The 23,796-nt window shown below is 47.9% G+C and overlaps 1 protein-coding gene across 1 annotated transcript; it reads left to right on the forward strand.

The window, feature by feature from the left end:
- The first annotated feature begins 18,625 nt into the window (after window positions 1-18,625).
- On the forward strand, window positions 18,626-23,461 carry Hmgn1 (high mobility group nucleosome binding domain 1). The gene is made up of 6 exons (XM_028879933.2): window positions 18,626-18,762; window positions 18,935-18,964; window positions 19,054-19,083; window positions 19,194-19,244; window positions 21,623-21,745; window positions 23,290-23,461. Exons 1-6 carry the CDS (start codon window positions 18,748-18,750, stop codon window positions 23,332-23,334), a joined length of 294 nt encoding a protein of 97 aa, XP_028735766.1. The 5' UTR covers window positions 18,626-18,747; the 3' UTR covers window positions 23,335-23,461.
- Window positions 23,462-23,796: the final 335 nt, after the last annotated feature.

A 23,796-nucleotide genomic window follows, 5' to 3' on the forward strand; every position in this document is an offset into this window, starting at 1 on the left:
CACGTGGTACCCGTAGTTTAGCAAACTGTGATTGCATTGCGCTATGTTTGTACTATCTGAGAACTATTTATGTTCTTACTGAATTAACTCACCTTTATTACTTTTTTTTTTTTTTTTTTTTTTTTTTAGACAGGGTCTCTCTGTGTATGCCTGTCTGCCCAGGAACTCACTTGGTAGCCCAGGCTGGCCTCGAACTCAGAAATCCGCTTGCCTCTGCCTCACTGGGATTAAAGGCATGCGCCACCACCGCCCGGCCCGGCTTTTTTTTTTTTTTTTAAGATTTATTTTTTTATTATGTATAGCACGTATGCCTGCAGGCCAGAAGAGGGCACCAGATCTCATTACAGATGGTTGTGGGCCACCATGTGGTTGCTGGGAATTGAACTCAGGACCTCTGGAAGAGCAGCCAGTGCTCTTAACCTCTGAGTCATCTCTCCAGCCCCACAACTCACCTTTATTCTTAAATTTATCTTAGGATAAGCCTTTGCATGAATAGAAACCTACTTCATCGTAGCAGGTAACTAAAAAATGTCTTTTAATCAGTGTTTCGTGTAAAATGGCTTATCTACATTTTTTTTTAAAACTAAACACTAGTAAACATGAACAACACATACAACTGTATTCCTAAAAATAAATTATTAATCAAAAGAGACCACTTAGTGACTGATTGAGACTTGCTAACCATGTGTGGAGTCTTAGGTCCCATCAGCACAAAAGAAGAAGAAAATAAAAAAATGTTTTGGTTTTACAGTGAGCCTTTAATAAAAATTACCAAAATAAAATGTAGAACTCTCAGCCACTTCACCAGCACCACATCTGCCTGCACACCATCATGCTCCCTGTCATGACGATAATGGACTGAACTTCTGAAACTACAGGGTCGGGGGTAATACAGGCTGGCCTCAAACCCTCTGTATAGCTGACGACAACGCTGAACTTCTGATCTCCCTGCTTACACCTCCCAAATACGGGGACCACAAGCATGCCTGGCTAAAATTCAGAAGCTTGTCTCTATGCCTAGTTCCCTTCCTTTACGTCAAAGCGAAAACACGGTGGGAAGAGCTTCCGAATACTTGTGGAGACACATGAGACCTATTGTCAAAGCCTTGACCTGGCAGTCTGAATAAAACCGAAGTCCCCTTTACTGATCCTCATTCACTCCCTCTGGTTAGACAACCTTCAGAAGGAGCTACAAGAGTTTTGTCTGCTTGCTTTTCTCTCAGATATTCTTTGAAGTGTCAAGAGAAATTAAGTTTTGTAAAAGAATGTTGTGTTTTCAGCCCCTTGAAAAAAAATGACCAAAATTGGACAATAATGAATATTTATAACAAAAAACCCAGATTCACTTTCATATGATGAATAAAGTGATAAAATGAAAGATAATTGACTGTCTTTTCGGCCATGTTAGATTCTGAGAACGAGTAACTGATAGAAATAATGACGAGTTCTGCACATTTTAATTGCAAGAAAACGTGACACACACTTATCTTCCATTAGCCCCACCATACAGAATAAGACCACTACCATAATTTAAAGCCAAATTTGAAGCAAGCTTTAATTGAATACTGGCCAGGTAGATGGGCTCTGGCCAGGTTCATCTTTGGGCTTCCAGAAGGTGACCCCAAACCAGGGTTTACAGTGGCTTAGGTATTTCCCACCAGGTCTAATCAGGGGTACGCATACATCCTGACGTACTTCAAGCCTACATCCTATCAGAAGCAAACATACACTCTGACGTATTTCCTGCCTGGAACCTCCCACCCACATGTCATCAAGCACATCAGTGAGATGGCTCAAACAAACTTATTTAGGGGATTGGGAAACATAGGACTTGTTATCTCCCATGAACAGTAGTCTCCAGCATTTCAGGAACTATCTGTCCTTGGGCAAGGCGCCTGCAGATCAGAGGCATTTTTGTTTCATGGATCTCTTAGGCATAATAATTAAAACTTAAAATGTAACTTCGGCTCTCACACTACCAGCAATAGTGGAATGAATTCTCTCCATGAAAGCGCCTGCTGGCCAGTAGACTGCCTCCTCATGAGCTTCCCTGACCGCTAGACGACCCAAGGCTGCAGGCAGGCTGCCAGGTCCTGCACACACTGGAGCTTTAGACGGATTTGGAGTGACCACCTCAGGAGAAAGGATGGCAGTGGTGTCCATGTCTCCTTCTCCCCACAACCACCCCCCACTCTCCCATGCCTGCTGGCTCTTCAACCCCAAGCATCAACACTGCAGTCCCCACCCCATCCACCTGTGACACCACCCCAGGAGGACCACTCTGTTCCTGGTGAGGCAAATGCTGACAAAGTTACTGGTGAAGACCCTGTAACAGATGCGGCTGAGGTGGGTAGGACAAGCTCATCCTAGCCTTCAGGAGCAGCTCAGCTCTTACTTCCTGTGGGCCACTCTCAGTGCTCAGGTGAAGACTGAGTTCTGTTATGTATAAAAGAAAGTGATGTGAAAGCATCAGCCAAGACCAGGTACAAGTTGTGATAAGCAGGACTCCTAATCAGATCTTGCTTATTTCCTAATTCTGCTAAGGCTCTGCCATCTGTATTCTGGCTGAGGCTATCTCAGGTTTAACTAAAATTTGACCTCCTTGATGAGAATCCCATGGAAAATTACCCAAAATGACCTTCTGGGGACCCAAGGTCGAGATGTCCGAGCTGACTTACCTTCTCTCAAGCTGCCTGTGTAAGGGTTATGTCCTTAATCACGTCACCAGCCTGCGATTGTCCCAGCCTAAAAAGCGGGCGTGCCCTCTCTGTGCCCTCTTTCTGCACTCTCTCCTTCCGTACTCTCTGTCTCTCTGTCTCTCTCTCTCTCTGTCTCTCTCTCTCTCTTTCAATAAAGCTCTAGAAAGATAACCATGGCTCATGATTCTTCCGCCATTGCAACATCCAGCATGCTCTTCCCTCGGCATGGCAGCCAGCCTCAAGCATAGGCGCTTAACCAACATCTGGTGCCGTTCAGACCCAGATAGATCAATGAGAACCTGCTGCCACTGCCCCCCCCCCAGCAAGACCCTGAGACCTCGAGTGCACATCCGTCCCTCGCCTCCGCTGGACCCCCACACAGCTACCACTACTGCTACCGCCATGATTCTTGACCACAGCGAGGGAGTCCACAGTTCTCGCGGCTGTAGTCTGAGCTATATTCTTTGGGACAGACACCCCGGGGGTTGTCCTCCAGCTGTGCTGGCAATGGCAGACACATTTTCACTCCTGACGAGGGGGTCAATGCTGTCTCGGGTCCACCATGGACCAACTCCAGCACAGCTGCAGCCCTCCCCATCCCTTGACGAAGAGGATGGCGAACTTGAGCTGATTCTTAGATCTCTCTTCACTCTCGGAGACGCCCGGGATTGGAGTCTGACCCCGGTTTGTTATTTTAATTTTTTATTTTTCTCTCAGCTACAGCCATGGACAAAGGGGCGGATACATTTACCACTTACATTGGCGGATAGGGGCAGGTACCAGTAAATCTGGCTGCATAATAGCTTCTCGGAAACTTCTGCCAGCAAATGGGCAAATAAAAGAGTTTCTTTACTCCCAAGCTTTCTGCTAAAGCTCTAAACCCTTCTCCCTCCCCATTTCTGCCTCTGCCACGTGCAACCTTCCCCCGGCAGTGGGTGGGCTCAAATGGGCAGGCTTGGGCGGCTTCTACAACTCTAGCCCTAACTCACCTTAACTCCACCCACTCATTCTCAAACTGCCTTGGGAGACACAGACAGGTCTGGAAGCGGCTAAGATCCATATAAATAAGTTTACAGTAGTCAGGATGGCTCTTAAGCCAAAAATCAGCTTATAGCCTCAGACAAGTCTTCCAAAAGGATCGGTTTATAGTCTGCCTCCTGGCAGATCTTCCAAAAGCTGTCCTTAAGCCAACAATCATCAAGGGAAAAAAAAAAAAAAAAATTCAGGACACAGAGTAAAATCCATTTCTTGTTCCCCAGACCTCCCTGACTAAAACTTAAGCATCTGCAGAGCAAGGCTCCTGACCCCACAGGCAAAAGAGTCGTCTGTGGCATTTAAGGTGTGCCAGGCAAGAGATAAAAGCCCAAAAAGAAAATTGCCAAGTTCTGGCACTTGCTGACTCCCAAAAGCTCTTGGGTCCCTGTTTTAAGTGAGGAAAATGGCCACGGGCTAGTGAATGCCCTGCCAGGCCATCAACAGCCTTGTTAAAAGTGCCACCTAGAAAGACAACCAGTCAGCTGACTGCCCCCAGGTGCCAAGACACATGGGTACATCAAGCTAAGACCTCCAGCAGACCAAGGCTTGGCTACAGACATGGCAGGGAACCCAGAACGCAGCAGGGAAGTGATCCGTTTCTTTCCTTCTGGACACCAGAACAACTGACAGAAATAACTCAGACAGCTCCGTCACCGAAGTCCACTCAGCATGGGTGACAGCTCACAAAGCTGGGAACCTGGAGCACACTGCACAGCCTGCAGGAGCTCAGCAGGCTGGAGAGCGTCCTTTCCAAGTTCCCAGTTAGTCTAAACCGCTGTCAGGCAGATCAGCTGGTTTCCGTTTCTCCCAGACAGAGGATCTGTTATCAAAAATGTTGTTCGCTGTCAGGCAGTGATGGCACATGCCTTTAATACCAGCACTTGGGAGGCAGAGCCAGGCAATCTCTGTGAGTTTGAGGCCAGCCTGGTCTACAGAGCGAGATCCAGAACAGCCAGGGTTACACAGAGAAACCCTGTCTCGAAAAACTGAAAAAGAAAAGAATGTTCTTCAGAGCTTGGTGTGTCTGAGTCGTCTTTGCTCAATTAGTCTGAGAGGGACACTGAGCTTTCATTGTTTATTCTGGCAGGGAGGGTCCTATGAATCTGGTCATTTCAGGGACTTCCTGAAACTATTTTGAGTTGTTTACCTTCTTGCTGAAGGTGCTTCCCTGCAGGATGGAATATTTTAATCTCTGAGGAATGTTATGCAATAGGATGGTATGTGCATAATTTAGTAGTTTTTCTTTGTCATAAAAGCTGTTAAATATCTTAAATGTAAAAATGTGAAATGCTAATTATTTGGGTGGGCACTCCACCTCAGCTCTTGGTGCCCCTGTACTCAAAGAGTCTGGGATGTTCTGGTGGAAGATACACCTCCTCTCTCCCCACCCCCCATGTCTTTCCCCAAACCCGCCCCTTCAAAGCCCACCAAATGTTACTCCTCCCCTAGAGAGGCTTAAGACCACTCCCACAGGATATTTAAGGGGCATCCCAGAAAACAGACACGTGGTTTTCCAATCTCTCATCCTCATCTCCTCTCTGAGGGGCTGGAGAATCACCCGGGAACACTCTACCCATTAAACTGGGGCTTTTTCTAATTCGGTCTGATTTGGTCTGATTTGGATTGCTGCGTCAGTGGAGAGGCTTTTCAGGATGTGAAAAAAAACTTATCACTAATGTGGAACTGCTGTGGATATCGATCTATATAAATAAAACACCGATGACCAGTGACTAGGCAAGAAGTATAGGCAGGACAAGGAGAGAGGAGAATTGGGGAAACAGGAAGAAGGAGGGGAGTCACAGCCAGCCACCACCAGGACAAGCAGCATGTAAAGACACCAGTAAGCCATGAGCCGCGTGGCAAGGTATAGATTTATAGAAATGGGTTAATTTAAGATATAAGAACAGTTAACAAGAAGCCTGCCACGGCCATGCAGTTTATAAGTAATATAAGCGTCTGAGTGATTATTTTATACGTGGATTGTGGGACTGCGGGGCTTGGTGGAACCTGGAGAGAAGCCCTCCAGCAACATGGAACTTGAGCATATAAGGCCTAACAAAAGGTTTTTTCTTTTTGGTTTTTTGAGATAGTCTCTCTTAGTTAGGGTTTCTATGGCTGTGAAGAAACACCATGGCCACTGCAACTCTGATAAAGGAAACCATTTAACTGGAGTAGCAGCTTACAGATTCTGAGGTTTAGTCCATTATCATGGAGGCGAGCATGGAGCCATGCAGGCAGACACGGTACTGGAGGAGCTGCTGCATGTTGATATGCAGGCAAAGGAAGTAGGCTGAGACACTGGGAGTAGATTGAGCATAGGAGGCCTCAAAGCCCACCCCCACAGTGCACACTTCCTCCAACAAGGCCACACCCACTCTAACAAGGCCACACCCACTCCAACAAAGCCACACCTCCTAATAGTGCCACTCCCTTTGGAGGGGCATTTTCTTTCAAACCACCCCAGAGTCTCACCAAATGTAGCTCTGGCTGTCCTGGAACACTCTGTAGGCTTGGCGTGCCTCAAACTCCCAGAGATCTGCCTGCCTCTGCTGGGATGAAAGGTGTGTGCCACCATGCCTGGCTAGTGAAAAGTTTTCTATACTTCTTTCTGTTCCTATCACTCAGATGGAAAAATACACTAGACCAATTAATGGGTCTGTTGAGAGATTCGAAAAGAAGGGCCCGGGAGATGGACCTTTTAGGAGAAACTCCTACCACACAAGCATAAGGACCTGAGTATGATCTTCAGTGCCCATGTCAAAAACCAGATGTGTTGGTGGTGTGGCTTTGTAATCTCAGTGCTGAGGAAGGACAAACAGGATGTCTGGTGCTCCCTGACCAACCACCCTAGTTCAATCAGTGAGCCCCAGGTCCCAGTGTTGGAATTCCAGGCCACTCCCCCAGCTACATGACCACATATGTGCAGTTCAGTAGCCAAGTAAGGGGCCTTACGTTCTACTTAATTGTGTGCTGTATGATCACATAATTTGCATGCAGTGTGATCACACAATCTACATGCATGCATGGTGTAGCTCCGTAAATCCATATTCTCATGTGCAGGGGAATGCATAAGAAGCGGGAAACAGTCTCCTCCCCGTTCTCCTGCCCGCCCCGCTCCATCTCTCTCTGCGCATGTCTTCCACCAGCCTGGTCACGTTCTTTTCTGCGTCTCCCTTCTCCTAATGAAACTCTTATAGTGGGTTTTGTCGTGCCTTGTGGCTTTTCTCAAACAATAACAGCGCCACTTAATAAATAACATTGCACGGCCTCATAAAAACCAGCACCCAGTGACCTAGAGACTGATTGAGAAACACACATCAACCTCTGGCCTTGACACACATGTACATACATGTGCAAGTGCACACACAAGCACAAATAACTAAGATTTTAAAAATTCAAGATATAAAAAAAAAACAGCCTTTAACCTCCTTTATCTCGAGCACATCCTAAACCTTGGTCAATTCAGAAGTTGTTGATTTGAAAGTCTACAATACAAGAAAGCAAAACAGACTAATCTAATCTATGAGAGTAAGACCACTCCCCCTACTCAGAGTCACTGATGGAAAGAGTACTTTGGGAGGATCAACCAGCAGGACCGTGTGTTCACATAACAAGAAAGCCCTCTCTGCTGCTAACCTGCATGTATGGCATTCGTGGTGTAGAATATTTGTTTAACTAGGCAAAGATATGTTTTGTTTGTTTGTTTCTTTTTGTTTTTTTCCAGAGCTGAGGACCAAACCCAGTGCCTTGCACTTGCTAAGCAAGCGCTCTACCACTAACCTAAATCCCCAACCCCCAGAGATGTGTTACATTTGTTTATGCTGCATTTGTTTAACAATATAAAGATGTGTTGCCAGGCAGTAGGGGGATGGGTGAGGCTGGTGGGCAGAAAGAATAAAGAGGAGGAGGAGGAACCCAGGCTGGGGAGAGCCAGCAGACACAGAAGAAGCAGGAAAAGTAGGACATACAGAATTAAAGAAAGGTAAAAAGCCCCGAGGCAAAACATAGATGACGAGAAACAGGTTAAATTAAGTTGAAAGAGCTAGTGGGCTCCTAGGTAAACTGAGGGTGGCAGGGGTTGGGGGGAAGAGAAGGATGGAGGGGAGGGGATGAAGGATGGGAACATGAGGAATCAAGATGGTCAAGCTGGGAGCAGGACGGAGAGGAAGAGCAACAAAAGATAGATCTTGATAGATAGAGGGGGCCATTATGGGGTTAGGGAGAAACCTGGTGGCAGGGAAAATCCCAGGATATACAAGGATGACCCCAGCTAAGACTCCTAGCAGTGGTGGAGAGAGGAGTGCCTGAACTGGCCTTCTCCTGTACTCAGATTGGTGATCTACCCTAATTGTCATCATAGAGCCTTCATCCAGTAACTGATGGAAGCAGATGCAGAGATCCACAGCAAGCACTGGGCCGGTCTCCAGGAGTCCAGTAGAAGAGAAGAATGAGGGATTACATAAGCAAGGGGGGTGTCAAGACCATGACAGGGAAACCCACAGAGACAGCTGACCCGAGCTCATGAGAGCTCACAGACTCTAGACGGAGCTAGGAAGCCCACATGGGATTGACGGAAGCCATCTGCATATGGCTGACAGTTGTGTAGCTTGGTCTGTTTGTGGGACCTGTAGCAGTGGGACCAGGATCTGTCCCTGGTGCACAAGCCTACTTTTTGGAACCTACTCCCTATGGAGGGATGCAACCTTGATGCACAGGGAAGGGGCCTAGTCCTGCCTCACCTTGATGTGCCATGCTTTGTTGACTCCCATGGGAGGCCTTACCTTTCTGAGGAGTGGATGGAGTGGGTAGAAAGGAAGAGGGGGAGGAAATGGGAGGATAGGATGGAGGGGAAACTGTTGTTGGTATGTAAAATAAAAAATTTAATTTAAAAAAAAGAACTAGTGGTGTGGTAATATTTTATTTGTGCTGAAATGTGATATTTTATTTGTATGTCAATAAATAAAGTTTGCCTGGAGATCAGAGGTCACATAGTGAGCCATAAACAGAATTCAGGCGGTGGTGGCACACGCTGTTAATCCGATCACATGGCAGACAGAGTCTCTGTGTGGTCAAAGACACAGCCAAGTGTGGTGACACAGGCCTTTAATCCCAGTACCAACCATAGAGACCTGGAGGTCTGTATAGACAGGTAGTAATGAGGAAGTGATGTGGCTGAGCTTAGAGCCAATGAGAAGGTAGAACTAGAAGGCAATAAAAACGCAGGTTAGACAGGAAGAAGCTCACTCTCTCTCTGGGGAAGCTACAGCGTGGCGTTAAGTTAAGGCTAGTCTCAGCTATTTGCTGTTTCTCTGATCTCTTCAGCTATTGCCTTTGTATTTGGCTCTGTGTTTCTTATTTAATGAGACTGTTTAGAAATTCATCTACATAGTGGGACAAGCATAAGCTAAAGGCTGAGCATTCATAACTAATAAGTCTCTGTGTCTTTATTTGGGAGTTGGTTGGCAGCCCAAAGAAAATTCCAACTACAACATACCTACATTCACACATACACATAAAACAACAACTTTGAAAAAATGTATATATTGTGTGTATGGGTGTTTTGCCTGCATGTATATTTATGTACCCTATGCACAGGTGTTTGTAAGCCATTCTGTGGGTGCTGGGAATTGAACCTGGGTCCTCTGCAAGAGCAATGGTGCTTTGAACTGCTGAGTCAACTCTCCAGACCCCATAAAAAAACACTTTTTTAAAAAGGAAATCAAGTGGGGCTGGAGAGATTATTCAGAAATAAAGAGCACATACTGCATCTGCAGTGGTGGAGCACACCTTTAATCCCAGCACTCAGGAGGCAGAGCCAGGCAGATCTCTGTGAGTTCGAGGCCAGCCTGGGCTACAGAGTGAGTTCCAGGAAAAGGCACAAAGCTACACAGAGAAACCCTGTCTCGAAAAAAAAAAAAAGAAGGAAGAAAGAAAGAAGGAAGGAAAGAAGGAAGGAAGGAAGGAAGGAAGGAAGGAAGGAAGGAAGGAAGGAAGGAAGGAAGGAAGGAAGGAGGAAGGAAAGAGAGAAAAGCACCGTCAGGCAGCTTACCACTACCTATTCCTCAGCTCAGCTGCAGGGGGATCTCACACCTCTGACCTCTGTGGGTACTCGCACTCATATGCACCTACCCCCCACATACATACACATGATTAAAGTAATAAAAATAAATCTTTTAAAAAATCAAGAGGGCCAAAGAGATGGCTCAGAGGTTAAAAGCACTGGCTGCTTTTCCAGAGGACCTAGATTCAATTCCCAGCACCCACAACACAGTTCAGAACTGTCTGTGACTCCAGTTCCAGAGGATCTGACACTCACAGACGTACATGCAGGCAAAATACCAATTCACATAAAATTAGAAAAAAAAAATTTAAGATTTATTTATTATATATACAGTGTTCTGCCTGCACGTATACCTGCAGGCCAGAAGAGGGCACCAGATCTCATTATAGATGGTTGTGAACCACCATGTGGTTGTGGGAATTGAACTCAGGCCTCTGGAAGAGCAGCCAATGCTTTTAACCTCTGAGTCATCTCTCCAGCCCCTGCCATGGGGCTTTTTAACCTTTCTTTCCTTCTGTACGTCCTGCTTTCCTCCCCCCCTCCCAGTAGCTGCCTGGCTGGCTGGCCATAGGCCTCTCTCTCTTCCTCCCTTATTCCCTCTTGAGTCTAGATTTCTCGACTACTTATTCTGTCTGCTCACCAGCCCGCCTATCCTTCTACTGCCTAGCTACTGACCTTTTAGTTTTTTATTAGACCAATCAGGTGCCTTAGGCAGGCAAGGTAAAACAAATGCAGCATAAACAAAAGCAACACACCTTTACATAGTTAAAGTAATATTCTGCAACAGTAAGTGAACTACCTTTGTGGAGGTGCCAGCCGAGGCCAGAGAGGTTGCTGGACCTCTGGAGTTACAGGAAGTTGTGAGCCACCTGATGTGGGTGAACTGAACCTGGGTCCTCTGCAAGAACTCTTTTTTGTTTGTGTTTTTGTTTTTGTTTTTCGAGACAGGGTTTCTCTGTGTAGTTTTGGTTCCTGTCCTGGATCTCGCTCTGCAGACCTCGAACTCACAGAGATCTGCCTGGCTCTGCCTCCCGAGTGCTGGAATTAAAAGAGTGTGCCACCGCCACCTGGCCTGCAAGAACTCTTAACTGCTGAGCTGTCTCTCCAGCCCATTTTGATTTCTCTGAAAAGGAAAAATGAAAAAGCATTCAAATAAAAAACATATTTTAAGTAAGTCACTTAACTACAAAGGTTATTTATATCCCTTTGCTTTATCCTTTGTTATACCAAAATAAAGTCTTACAACAGTTCCAAGAAAGGATGCATAAGTATTTTTGCCTTTTCATTGTATAAAGGTAAGAGTGTTGCTGTTAACAGAACATTTTGCTGACAGACATAATGGTGCGTGCCTAGAATCTCAGCATTCCGGAGACAGGAGATACTGACTTGAAGGCCATTGTGGTCTACCTCAGACCCTGTCTTAAAACAACAACAAAATTCCACTTTTTTATTATTATTATTCTGGTCAAAGCTGAAAATCACGGTTGCGGGTTAATAAAACTTAAAGCGGTTCCCCGCTCTAGGTCTGGACCACCGTCCTCCCTCGGAGCACATCAGGTGAGTGTGCTGCCTGTACCACTGCCTCTGTCTTTACCGTTAGTTTACAGGAGCCAGCCAACCCACGCTTGTTCCCAGGCTCTCGGGAAGCAGGTAGAGCAAGTTCCCTTAACATCAGAATTTAAAAAAAATTTTTTTTCATTTTTTCTTGAGTATTAAATAGCTGTTCTGTGAGGGAGTGATTCTCCTTTGAGCCATGTTAGGGAGAAACATGGAATGAAAGTAATCCTTCCTGCCCATATTTGGAGGCAAGGACTAAACGATTTGACTAAACTCTGGCAGGCTTAGTGTTCTTCTGAAATATCCATAAATGCTACGGACTGCTATGTTCATCACAGAATTAGGTTTTTACCTTTCTTTTTTCTTCCTTCCTTCCTTCTTGTTTGTTTTTCAAGACAGGGTTTCTCTGTGTAGCCTTGCCTGTCCTGGAACTTGCTCTGTAGACCAAACTGGCCTTGAACTCAGAAATCTGCCTGCCTCTGCCTCCTGAGTGCTAGGATTAAAAGTGTGTGCCACCACCACCACCTGGCAAGGGTTCCCTTTAAAAAAGCTACCAAAAGAGAGAAAAGCTGAGTTTCACTCTTGCCCTGCCAAGCTGCCCCGCCATGGGTGACCACTGCTCCACTTCTTGTGTGTTCCTCCTGAGATGAATCTTGAACACGCAAAGGACTGTTATGGGACTGGTATCAGCACAAGACACCCCAAAACCAAAATCTCTTTGACGCAAAAGAGATTCATTTGCCCCAGAGGGACAAAGGTCAGGGAATAAGAGACAAAGACAGGAAACCGAAGACGAGGGAGATGGGAAAGGGAACAAGGGAGAAGGTGAAAGGACATTTGCCTTGCAGGGACAAAGGACAGCCTGGGGATAGAGGAGAGAGGACATGGCCCATAGGCAAATGGCGATTTATGAAGGAAAAGGGGGAAACTTCATGTTAGGATAAGGTGTTTAATTTTGATTGGGCATGTTAATTAGGGTAGCCAAAAGGAGGCTTTTGACTGCTGGACTTCAATACTTTGATAGCTGGACCTTGGTGGTCAGCCTCAGAGGGAGGAAGTGGCCAAATAAAGGAACAGACCTTGGGGGCTGGCTTCAGGAATGTGATCTGTTTTTAGCAAGGCAGAGGGGATGGGGGAAGGGGAGCCGTGTTTGCCCCACACAGGCCTGCTGGAGCCCTTCACATTGCCAGTGCGGTGTGCAAATAAGACAAAGAGCAGAAGAGATGTCACAAGGAAAGCCTCACTGGGAGGGGGTTGTGCCCAGAGATTCAGGTTAGGGAATGTGTTTGCCAGAGAGAAGACATGCATGTTAATTAACATGGCCATGAAGTGAGGGCTGCCCAGCCTACTGGAGACACAAAAGTTGAGGTAGCAGAAAATGGTGGACAGACACCACTGAGGCAAGGAAGACAAGAGTACAGACACCCTAAACACGTCAGGCTTCGGTGAGAATTGTAAGAATGGAAAGTGATTAACACTGGTTACCGCTGGTTACCGCGTGGAGAGGCCACGACTACCCAATATCAGAGCTTTATTAGGAGGAAAAGGGGTGGGGCAGAAAAACCAGACCTAGGGAGATACACAGAGAGAGAGAGAGAGAGAGAGAGAGAGAGAGAGAGAGAGAGGAGGGGGGGGGGGTCTGAGTCACGGCTTTTTGTTTTTGTTTTTGTTTTTCAAGACAGGGTTTCTCTGTGTAGCTTTGTGCTTGTCCTGGGTCTCGCTCTGTAGACCAGCCTGGCCTCGAACTCACAGAGATCCGCCTGCCTCTGCCTCCCGAGTGCTGGGATTAAAGGCGTGCGCCACCGAGCCCGGCTCAGCTTTTTTGAAAACGGAGAGCAGAAGTCTTTGTTTTAACTGGATTCACATGGTTGAAGTTCTAAATATTCACTCATTTTTCTATGCAGCTGCTCAGTCTCAAGGCAGCTTGCCCCATCGGCTCCCAGATGATGGCTAGTGGGTCTGCTTCCAACGTCTCACCCCAAGTGCTTCTATGACTTTTCCTCCCCTCCAGCTCCAGCTGGCCACATTTCATTAAAACGTTTTTCTATAGAACCCCACTAAATTTGTTAGGGGTCACAAAGAAAGAGACTATTACTCCAGCTGACACCTCTGGGCAAGGCGGTGCAGAGGCTCCTCCATCTTGGATTCTTGTTCAGGCTCAGGCCATTTCGGGTTTAACTAGAATGTGATCTCCTCGATGGAGGATCCTGTGGAAAATTACCCAACCCTGTTCTAGGACCTGAGGCCAAGATGTCCCTGCTAACTCACCTTAGCTCCTGTAAACTGCAGGCTTGTGCAAACCTCCCCTGCAGCTGCAGAGCGAGATACGAGAATGTGGTTTTCCCTTTGACAGTCCCTTGGTCTAAATGCTCGGGGCCATGCTTTGGTCCTGAATACCTGAGTGTAATCATCTGAGCCTGCTGGAGTAAAGACTTTGACTATAAACTGTGAGTGGTCTTCTTAGGTTCAGACTCTGGGCATCTCACCTGGGCCTCCAAAATGTTATGGGGAGCTCTCCACAGACATAACATTTTGGAGGCCCAGGCGAGATGCCCAGAGTCTGAACCTAGACACTTAGAGGCCTCTGGACCCCTAGGAGTGGGGAAGAGCGCACAGGCTGGAGAGAACTCTTAGGGAGTACGCACCCTGAGATGTTCCAGAGCCCCAAGAAAATCCTTTGTGAGTGATTGTTGCCAGTTACTCTGGAGGCACACCGACGCTGCCACCCAGGAGAGAAAAAAAAGGGAAATTGGAAGTCATGGTCTGAACACCTGTGGAATCAAGTTTGGTCTGTAATATCTGGCTAGGAAACAAGAAGGGAGGTCAGACATGACCGGAGATCCTGTGTCCAGGATATGTGTGAGACATCTTCCTACTCCCCCGGTCAGTTCTGGTGTCTAAATGTGTGGTGGCCACTCCTGTTTGTCTTTACTACGTGTCTTTCTGTATGACTGCGTCTCCCTATTCAGGGGGTGTTTCTGTGTTTCTGTCAGTTCTGTCGGTTGGAGAAACAGATCTAAACTGGAAGGGAGAGTGAGCATCCCAAGAACATAGCCACTGAAAAGGGGATTCCCCAGAGGCCAGAGGGGATAGAGCCACAGAGGAAGTGTCCCCAGAACCGGTGGGTGTGAAACCAAAGCAGGTTTCTGTTTCCCAAGCTTAATGTATCCTGAAAACTATGTTTTTCAACCTACGCTGAACTCGGTGACCCCATGATGTATACTCGGCCCTTTGCCTTGCTAAGCTCCTGAACCTGGGATATACGATTGCCCTTGGTACCTCGATGACTCCCCTTCCACATGAGGAGTCTTGCACTACCCCACAGGCAGTCCTGAGCCCCCATTCTCCCATCCAGTGCTAACAGCCAACTATCTCCACAACTGTTGTCTGCTGAAAGGGAAAAATCAGCAGCCATCTTGAGAGATGCTCTCCCCCTCCTCTAAAGGTATTTGCTGACCAGCAGTTTTAGAACTGACCAGAAGTTGAACACATGGGAAGGTAAGGCTGGAACAATAACTCTATATATCCTGGACTTGGTAAAATAGGATATCAGGAGTAAGGGACTCACCTGACCAGAAATTGAACTTATGGGAAAATAGGACTGGAACAATAAATCTGAATGTATATATCCTGGGTTTAGCAAAAGCAAAACATAGGGAGTAAAACATTTATGTCTCTGCAGATACCGTGAATCCAGTTAGCTGTCAGTAACCTCAGGCTTATAGTTCAGCCAGTAACTACAAAGAACTACCTACCCCTAGCCCCCTGTCCAATTCCCAAGATATGTGACTCTCTGCATGTAAACCTTTCCTATATAAACCCCTTAAAGTGAGTGCTCTGGCCGTCCTCCTCCACCCCGGGCTTGCTTTGTTATTAAAAAACCTCTGTGTGCTTGCATCCAGTATCAGCTCTGCAGTGGTGTTGCGGTGTTGCGACCTGGGCACAACACTGCCAACCCTAATCCTTCCCCATAAAAGGGACCTCAAAAGACAGTGAGAGGCTGCCCTCTGAAACCCCGACTTACGGGGGGGAGGGGGAAGGCAGTCCTCTTGTGCACATCTAAATACTGCTTACTTTAGTTAGATGGTCATGGAAATGTCTTTTTCTCAGGTCTAACATGAGGCCTCTCCCAGTCCTGGTAACCCAGTTTACTGGACTGTAGAGAATACACCCTGGGGCAAGAGTGACTAGTGAAATAAGAACTGGCCAAACAAGGTAACAAGGATGATGGATGCTGCCAGACAGCAGACCTATCCTTTCCCTGAGTCTGGGAAGTGACTGGTGTCATACCATGGGGGATGGGGAAAACCACTAAGGACAAGGACAGATGGACTTGGACTCAGACCCCTTAAAGATGAAAATAACCTGAGTTTACTAAGGCAGGATACACAATCCCCATCAGCCCCAAACCTGGACACTGGAAGTCAGAAAAACCACAGATGGGAAACTATCTTTTGTGTCGATCTCTGCTCTCTTAGGTCCCTTCTGAGATGGAACACTATGGATCTAGGGAAGGAACAGGGATCAGTAAATCAGGTTGTAGAGAAGACTGGCTAGAAAAAGGCCTTCAGGAATTACAATTCTATACATGCTCTACCAAGGACGAGGGACCGGCATCATGTCCTCAAATTACCTGGCTTGTTTGTACTAGTGGACTGACTAGTACTAAACGAGCCTCCTCCGACTCAATGGAAAGCCACACCCTCACTCTATGTACACTGGTCTCTGTTATCCTCTGGGGATGCCTACAATGGAGAAGAGGGAGGAAATGTTAATGAAGGTCAAATGAACCCCAGTTCTGGTTCTGATTCTAGCAGGGGCAGGAATAGCCAGTAAAACTGTCATGGGCACCTCAGCCTTGATTGTTAGGAATCAAAACTTTGGACTCGGTTCCCAGATAGATTTAGACTTAGGCCGTTTAGAGAATCTATCTCCAGGCTGGAGAGCCAAGTTGACTCAAGAGCCAAGTTCCTCATAGAGGTAGTCCTACAGAACTGAAGGAGGCTAGATCCTCTTTTTATGAAGCAGGGAGGACTTTGCATGGCCTTAGGAGAAACTTGTTTCCAAGTTAACTGGTAATTAGTGAAAACCTTACCATGGTCAGAGAAAACCTCAAAGGAAGTAAAGAAAGGAGGCATAGATCAGATAATTGATATCTGTCTCTGTTTGCCTGGTCCCTGTGGCTGACCACTTTACTGTTAGCATTAGCTAGACCGTTGATTCTTATTCTGATCAGGCTAATGATGGGACCCTGCAGACTCAACGGCATGGGTCCCTAGGACCCACTGTGCCCAACTAGAACAGGACTGGTTAATAATTTAATTCATAGTGGGGAATGTGACGGGCATGGCAGTACAGAGCTTCCTCCATCTTGGGTTCTTTCTTGCTCAGGCCATTTTGGATTAAACTAGAATTTGCTCTCCTTGATGGAGAATCCAGTAGAAAACTTCCCACTCCATCCTAGGAAGGCCAAGATGTCCCAGCTAACTTAGCTCCTGTTAAACTGATTACCTGTGAATACTTCCCCCTGCAGCTGCAGAGCAAGATACCGGAATGTAGTTTTTGCCTTTAAAAGCCCCTTTGTCTAAATGCTCTGGGCTATACTTGTGTCCTGAATACCTGAGTGTAGTCCAGTGGGCTGGAATAAAGGCTTTGAGTCGGCTGTAAACTGTGTCTGAATGGTCATCTCTGATGGGCTCTCTGTAACCGGCAAACTACCTGTTTTGTTTTTGAGACAGGGTTTCTCCATGTAGCTTTGGTTGTCCTGGAACTTGTTCTGTAAACTAGGCTGGCCTCGAACTCAGAGATCCAAATCAAGAGGGTACAATCAGAAGACAGAACAGTCTGGAAGAGCATTTTGTTTGTATTCTAACTTAGGTGGTGACAGTGTCTTTTCCCCATTGGCTGGGACCCGACCTCACAGTCTTTTTTTTTAGTTTTTCGAGACAGGGTTTCTCTGTGTAGTCTTGGTTGTTCTGGAACTCCCTGTTAGACCAGGTTGGCCTCGAACTCAGAGATCCTCCTGCCTCTGCCTCCTGAGTGCTGGGATTAAAGCCAGCGCCGCCGCCACCACCACCAGCTTCCGACCTCACAGTCTTAATTAGGGAGACGTGGCCCACAGGAGAAGGGGACAGAGTCAATCAGCTCACTGCTTCAGGCCATCTAATCCTAGGAATCTAATCCAAGGAATACAGGAATGGGCCTTTCAGAAAACAAGGTTTAACTGGGTAGGGGGGTGAATACATTTGCATAAGAATCTTAAAAGTTGCAAAAAATAAGATTCGGATTCCCTGTCCCATATGCAAGTTTCAGAGTAGGTAAAGATGTATTTCTTACAATCGAGCAGCAGTAATATGGCTGCAGGTAGGACTCTACCACCCAGCCTGCTGTCTGCCTTCTCACAGTGTACTCAATATTAACGGCTTTCCTTAAACAAAGAAGGTTATGTGCCATCTTCCTGGCTTCGGAATTCAGAGCTAAAACCAACAGGGCGGCTGAGCGAAGGCACAGGCCCCGTAGGGGCGGGTGGGATTCCTGCACACACTCAAGCACAGGAAGCCTCCGGTTGGTGACGTCTTGCGGGATGATGCAGGCGGGCCGGCGGGGACCCAAGCCCGAAACCCCGACAGCTGCACGCGCTACACCTTAACTAAGTTACATAAACACAGATGGACCGCACCAGCGCGAGGCCCGTCAAGGCGCGCGGGAGAAGCTGCGCCTGCGCGACCTGCCCGCGCGCGCCTGCGCTCTCCCGGCCGCGGGGGGGGGGATCGCTCCTCTGCCCCGCCGGCGCCAGCACAGGCTCATGGCAAGTCTCGCCGAGGCGTTCACGAATCCTGGCCATCTCTGCACAGACGCCACGGGCGAGGGCGCGGGGGTCACGAACCCTGGCCATCTCTGCACAGACGCCACGAGCGAGGGCGCGCGGGGGGAACCTGGCCCCGCGAGCGCCCGGCGTCTGGGGCATTGTGGGACGGCGATGCGGCGGCCACGTGACCCGCCCCGACGAATCGGCGCGCAGACCGCACTTTTGCTGTCGGCTTCAAACAAACTACCTAGCGGGGTCGGGCGGCTCCGGCCCGCCCCTCGGCCGGGGTCGCGCCCGCGGGGTGCCCGGGGGGGGGCGGGGCGAGGCGGCGGAGTGACAGGCCGCAGCGCCTATTCGGGGCCGCGGGCCGCGGCGCTCGCGGGCGCGGTGGGCCTCGCAGCCAATGGGGGCCGGGGGCGGCCCGGCCGGCGGGAGGCGCGGGGGGAGGGGCGGGCCCCAATCCGGTTCCATCCGGTTCTCCCACCGCCCCCGCGGCGGGTCGCAGCAGTTCGTGCGGTGGCGGCCGAGGCGGTGTAGCTCCGTGACGGGTTCGGCCTCGCACGCGCCTCCCACCCAGCGCCGCCACGATGCCCAAGAGGAAGGTGAGCGCGGCGGGGCGGTCGGGCGGCCGAGCCCGCCGCGGGGTCGGGGGCGGCGGGGGTCGGGCCTGGGCCCGGGGGTTCGGGGGTGCGGGTTCTGGAACCTTCGGGGGCGCGGGCGGCGGGGCGGGGCGTCACGCGGCCGCATTGTTCTCCGGTGTGCTTGCTCCCCCAGGTTAGCGCGGACGGAGCGGCGAAGGCGGAGGTGAGCGCGGGCCCGGGTGGGCCGGGGTGGGCCGGGGGCGCCGCGGGGGTCGCCCAGCGCGGCGTTCACGCTCCCTTTTCTCTCCGCAGCCCAAGCGGCGCTCGGCGAGGCTGTCGGCCGTGAGTACCGCGGGCCGGGCCGGGCGGGCGAGCGGGCATGCGAGCGGGGACCGGGCGTCCGCGGGACCGCTCGCCGCCTCTTCTTACCCCTTTTTTCCTTGACTCCCCAGAAGCCCGCCCCTGCCAAGGTGGACGCGAAGCCGAAGAAGGCCGCGGGAAAGGTAGGTTTCGAAACGCATGTGCAGGCAGGCCGCTCCGTTGGCGTTCCGGTGGTTTCGGGAAGGCTGTTGGGAGCGGCTGGGTGCATCCCTGGGGTTAGGAGCGTTTGGTTTTGCACAGGGCCAGGGTGCAGGTCCCGGCACCCACCGGGTGGGGGGCAGCTCACGAGCATCCCTAACTCCCGTTTCAAGGTCTCAGACTCCCTGCTAACCTCCAGCACCTCCAGGTACAGGCTGTGCACATACACTCGTACACAGATAGAGGCCTTTTTAAAAGACTGAAAAGCACTTTATGAGCCGAAGAGATGACTCACCGGTTAAGAGCGCACACTCTTTGCAGAGCGACCTGGGTCTGTTCGAGTCACACATGGCTCCAGGGGATAAGGTCTGGTAACCTCTTTTGGCCTCTGCAGGCACAGCTTGCCCATGCACAGGCACATAGGCATGCACATAATTTAAAAGAACATTTTATGGACCTGAGTAAAGACTGAACTGATTTCCCGATAGTTTATATATATATTTATATTTACTTATTTGTATACAGTGTTCTGTCTGCATCCCTGCAGGCTGGAAGAGGGCACCAGATTTCACTGAAGATGGTTGTGAGCCATCATGTGGTTGCTGGGAAATGAACTCAGGACCCCTGGAAGAACAACCAGTGCTCTTAACGTCTGAGCCATCTCTCCAACCCCTGATAGTTTTTGTATCACTATCTTGTCTGCATGTATGTATGTGCATTCTAGAGGCCAGAAAAGGACCTAACAGACAGTTTTGAGCCACCAAGTAAGTGCTGGGAATTGAACCTGGATCCTCAGGGAGAGCACCAAGCCTTGTCTCTCTCCCCAGTCCCAGCTTTTGGTCTTTTTAAACACAGCTTCAAGAAATGGTGATAACATCAACTAAGACTTTGTCATGCCGCAGATCATCAGTAATCCCGACATAAACAGTACTGGTCAGGGTCTGGAGTGACTCTTCATTGGGGTCTGTACAGTTCTCTGAACTATTTGGCATTCTTAGTGGTTTGCTGAGTTTCTTGTACTATTTATATTTTGATCTTCCTGTAGCGTCTTAAATAGGAGCAGCATGTGTTTGACTTGTAGCTTTGGGGTGGGCAGCATTTGTAGTCATTTTCTTTTCCTGTGGAGAGGTAAGTGTTTTGAATACAGAGGATGGGGTAGCGTGCATGCATCCCTCCTTACACCTGGCCTCTGTTTGAGGAACAGACTTGGCCCGTGGCTTTCCAAAAGAAAAACTTTTGAGAAGGGCTTTGTTCTTAGATTTCAATTAAGTTTTTATGTCCAGTTTCTTTAACAAGCCTTTGTTTTAATCATCCAACTTGTAGTATAAGCTTGTGAGTGTTACTTCTTTAAAAGTAATCATTTTGAAGGCACTCAGGAGTGGCAGGTGGATCTCTTGTAAATTCAAGGCCAACCTGGTCTACAAAACAAGTTCAAGGACAACCAGAACTGTTACACAGAAATCCTGTCCTTAACAAAACACTGGGGAGGCAGAGGCAGGCAGATCTCGAGTTCAGGACCAGCCTGGTCTGTCTACAAAGTGAGTTCCAGGACAGCAAGGACTAAACAGAAACCCTGTCTTGAATGGTTCAGATGAACAGTCAACCCTACTGTATGGGCACCCCACGCTTGTGTTCCCTCACTGTTGATTTGCTTGTTTGTCTTGGGCCCATAAGGACTTTGGCTTTTATCACATTCACTTACTGATGTGGGTATGTGTTTGTGCCACAGCTTGTGAGGATCAGAACTTGAAGTTGATTCTTTCCTGTGGATGTGGAGAACTGAGGTCCTCCTCAGGCTTGGTGGTCCAGCCTGGAAGTAATTTGAATATGACCTGTTAATGTTTCAAGTTATATACTCACACTAATACTTGTACGTTTCAGATTCTGCAAACATCCAAATGAAAATGATAACTCAAAATTGATCTTTTTCGCTACTCATTGTATAGTATCTAGCAAGGGACTGTGTGGCAGGACAACATGACCTTACAACTCGGTACATGGTTAAGGTGAATGGTCCACATGTGTGGGTACAAGTCTTCAGGACAATAGTTGTTGGGTAGTTGGATTACTTATGATTACAAGAAATTATTGGGTTGATAGGATTACAAGGCCTTTGCATTTAATCTCTCGTGTGGCCATGGGCTGTGGAGAGTATGGCACAAGATTGGGTTTCTTTATAGCTAATGTGTGATGGCAATTTTAGGGATGAATCTTTGTCTCCTTGGAGTGAATCTCAAGTTGTCCAATAACAAGGCTGTAAGAGTTGCTGAGGTTGGTTTGTGATGTATTTTGTGGATACAGTCTGCATCAAGTCAAAACTGAATGCAAAGGTTATTAAAGTACTCTCTTGCTCTTGTTTTAGGATAAACCATCAGACAAAAAAGTGCAAACAAAAGGGAAGAGGGGAGCAAAGGGCAAACAGGCGGAGGTGGCTGACCAGCAAACCACAGATGTGCCTGCAGAAAATGGAGAGGCTGAGAACCAGGTCAGAAGAGTGCACGTGCATGCGTTCACATACTGAGTTTGATCTACAGATGTTAAATTCGTTTGTTTGTTTTTATTTTTGTTTTTTTGAGACAGGGTTTCTCTGTGTAGCTTTGCGCCTTTCCTGGAACTCGCTCTATAGCCCAGGCTGGCCTCGAACTCACAGAGATCCGCCTGGCTCTGCCTCCCGAGTGCTGGGAATAAAGGTGTGCACCACCACTGCCCGGCTAAATTAGATTTTTTATGTAGCAGGTTAGGTTTTGTTTTACTTTTCCAACCCAAGTTTCTCTTTGTAGACCAGGCTGGCCTTGAGCTCAGATTTGCCTGCCTCTGCCTCCCAGGGGCTGCAATTAAAAGTATTCACCACCACCTCCCAGCTCAGTTTAGATTTTTATGATTAACTGTTCTGTGTAGTTCTCCTTCATGAATGAGTAACACTTTTTAGTGAATTGGGTTTTATTTGGATGTGATTATGCCAATTTACCAGGAATGGAATGTAGAGGTCATAAAGGTTTTCTCACATGACTTTGTAAGGCTTTGTTGGAACTAGTGGACTGGTTTTCTCTGCCTAACACTGCAGTGGTCTTACACTGGAATCCCTGTTTACATATTCTGGGTGCATAAATGATTAGACTCATTCCCTTTGTGACAAAAATGTGGGTTTTAAGATTTATTTATTATGCATACAGTATTCTGTCTGCATGTGTCCCTGCAGGCCAGAAGAGGGCACCAGATCTCATGACAGATGGTTGTGAGCCACCATGTGGTTGCTGGGAATTGAACTCAGGACCTCTGGAAGAACAGCTAGTGCTCTTAACCTCTGAGCCATCTCTCCAGCCTGATTTCAGTCTTTTTTTGAGCTGTGGGGAAGACTCAAAGTGCAGTACAATGTTAATCTAGTCCTGAACTGATTGACCTATCTCAGCCTCCAAGAGCTGCCATGCCTGACAAGCTTAACAATTCTAATTTTTCTAACCCTTTGTTGTATTTGCTAAACTTAGCAAGGCAAATTGGAATGTTCAGTTTTTATGGTGTCTGAACATACATACTTACTGTCTATGCTTGGAGGCCAGAGGTTGATGTGGGTGGCCTTTGCTGTTATTCTCCATTTTTATGTATTTTGATCCCTTGCTGAGTCATGCTGGGATGACAGGTGGGCTGCAGCACTCACCTGGCACTTGTGTGGGTGCTGAGGATTAGAGCTGTCAGTTATTCTGTGTGGCAGGGAGCTTTTCCCACCAAGCCAATCTCTAGCTAGAATAGTATTACAGTAGTAGTCTTTTTGGCATGGTCTTAACTATGTAGCACTGGCTGTCCTGGAACTGGCTTTGTAGACCAGGCTGGCCTTGAACTCACAAATTCACTTGTCTTGGCTTCTTAATTGTCAAATATGAGGAAGGTGCATCTCTGAGTTTGAGGCTAACCTAGCCTATATAATAAATTCCAGGCATAGCCAGGGCTATGTGGAGATGAAGTGCGCCAATGGTGGAGATTATGGCTGTGACATACGGCATATTTAATCCTTGCTTTTCCTGTGCTTTGCAGAGTCCAGCCTCTGAAGTCGAAGAGAAAGAAGCCAAGTCCGACTAACCATCCATCGTGTCTGTCAGTGTCCCCGCCTCCCTTCTTGTACAATCCAGAGGAATATTTTTATCAACTATTTTGTAAATGCGAGTTTTTTAGTAGCTCTAGAAACATTTTTAAAAGGTGGGAGGAAGTCCCACCTCATCCCATTTTTTAAGTGTAAATGATTTTTTTAAGAGGTTAAATCACTTGCTGGTTGTTTATTTTTTGGTACAACCAGAAAATAGCAGGATACTGAATCAGGAGAGGCTGTGACTGTCTCGGGGGTCACCATAACATTCCGTAGAGGGGGCTAGTTTTATATCTTACAACACAAAGCATACTTGGAGTCTTGGTCGTGCATTTGTGTCTGGAATATTTTCAGTTATTTCTGGTCTCGTGTTTCTAGTAGAACTGTATCCTAAAAAACCACTCCTCGGTCCTTGCCCTGTCAGAACTGTCTCTGGTCATGGCAGTCCATTTTCCTAA

Source organism: Peromyscus leucopus, chromosome 12, assembly GCF_004664715.2.
Source record: "Peromyscus leucopus breed LL Stock chromosome 12, UCI_PerLeu_2.1, whole genome shotgun sequence".
In the NCBI taxonomy this organism is placed as follows: domain Eukaryota; kingdom Metazoa; phylum Chordata; class Mammalia; order Rodentia; family Cricetidae; genus Peromyscus; species Peromyscus leucopus.